Source organism: Sapajus apella, unplaced genomic scaffold (genome assembly GCF_009761245.1).
Source record: "Sapajus apella isolate SASKATOON/1434 unplaced genomic scaffold, GSC_monkey_1.0 scaffold7787, whole genome shotgun sequence".
Lineage (NCBI taxonomy): Eukaryota > Metazoa > Chordata > Mammalia > Primates > Cebidae > Sapajus > Sapajus apella.
In genome coordinates, this window is record NW_022444710.1 from 649 (window position 1) to 1,600 (window position 952).

General features: G+C 35.7%; 1 protein-coding gene across 1 annotated transcript; it reads left to right on the top strand.

Moving 5' to 3' along the window:
- Positions 1 to 366: 366 nt before the first annotated feature.
- Positions 367 to 863, top strand: LOC116548186 (tripartite motif-containing protein 51-like; the record flags this gene model as incomplete). Its single annotated transcript, XM_032273774.1, has 1 exon — positions 367 to 863. A coding segment is annotated over one exon (497 nt), but the record flags the coding sequence as incomplete, so codon positions are not given.
- Between the last annotated feature and the right edge of the window lie 89 nt (positions 864 to 952).

Below are 952 nucleotides of genomic sequence, written 5' to 3' on the forward strand. Positions count from 1 at the left end.
CCACTAGCATTTAAGAATAAGAAATATGTTTTAATAATGGTCTTGATAACTAAAGGGCATTCAAGGCATTTAATGTTTTACTTTTATTGTGGAAATTAGATTAAAAGAGATTCATTTGCATTTGACTCTCAACTTTTGAGTTTTCAAAAAAAGATTTTTAATGTCTATTTTTAGGTTTTTTTTTTTGTCCTGTAGAAAATATTAACCATCTCTATACTTTATTAGATGTTACAACCAAAATTGTCCAAAACTGTGACTTCACCTTTCTTGCTAAAATAACTTATTGTTAGAAAATTATTTCCCTCAAGACTTCTAATTTCCATTTATTTACAACTGCCTATGCATTTATTTTTTTCTCTTTTACAGTGAATATTACTCTGCATCCTGAAAGAGCCAATAGTCATATCTTCCTGCATGGAGATTTGACAAGCATGAATGTTGGATGTGAACCTCAAGAGAATCCCCATATCACTGCAACACCTGGCTGTTTTCTTGCATGGGGTGCTCAGAGTTTCACCGCTGGCAAATATTACTGGGAGGTTCAGGTAGGGGACTCTTGGAACTGGGCTTTTGGTGTCTGTAATGATTATTGGAAAGAGAATAGTTGGAATGACAAAAGAGATGAAGAGGATGGACTCTTTCTTCTTGGATGTGTTAAAGACAGTCACTGCGCTCTCTTTACCACCTCCCCACTTATGTTTCAATATGTACCAAGACCTACTAGCCGACTAGGAATATTTCTGGATTATGAAGGTAGAACTGTGAGCTTTGTTAATGTTGATCGAAGTTCCCTTATACATACCATCTCTAATTGCTCCTTCTCACCTTATATCTGGCCTATCTTTTCCTGTACTCACTTTTGACTAGAGACAAATTAGAAATGTGTCTGTAGGGTGTCAGACCCCCTTTATTTCAGGAAGCCCTTTTACTCGTGTCTTATCAAAAGAACACA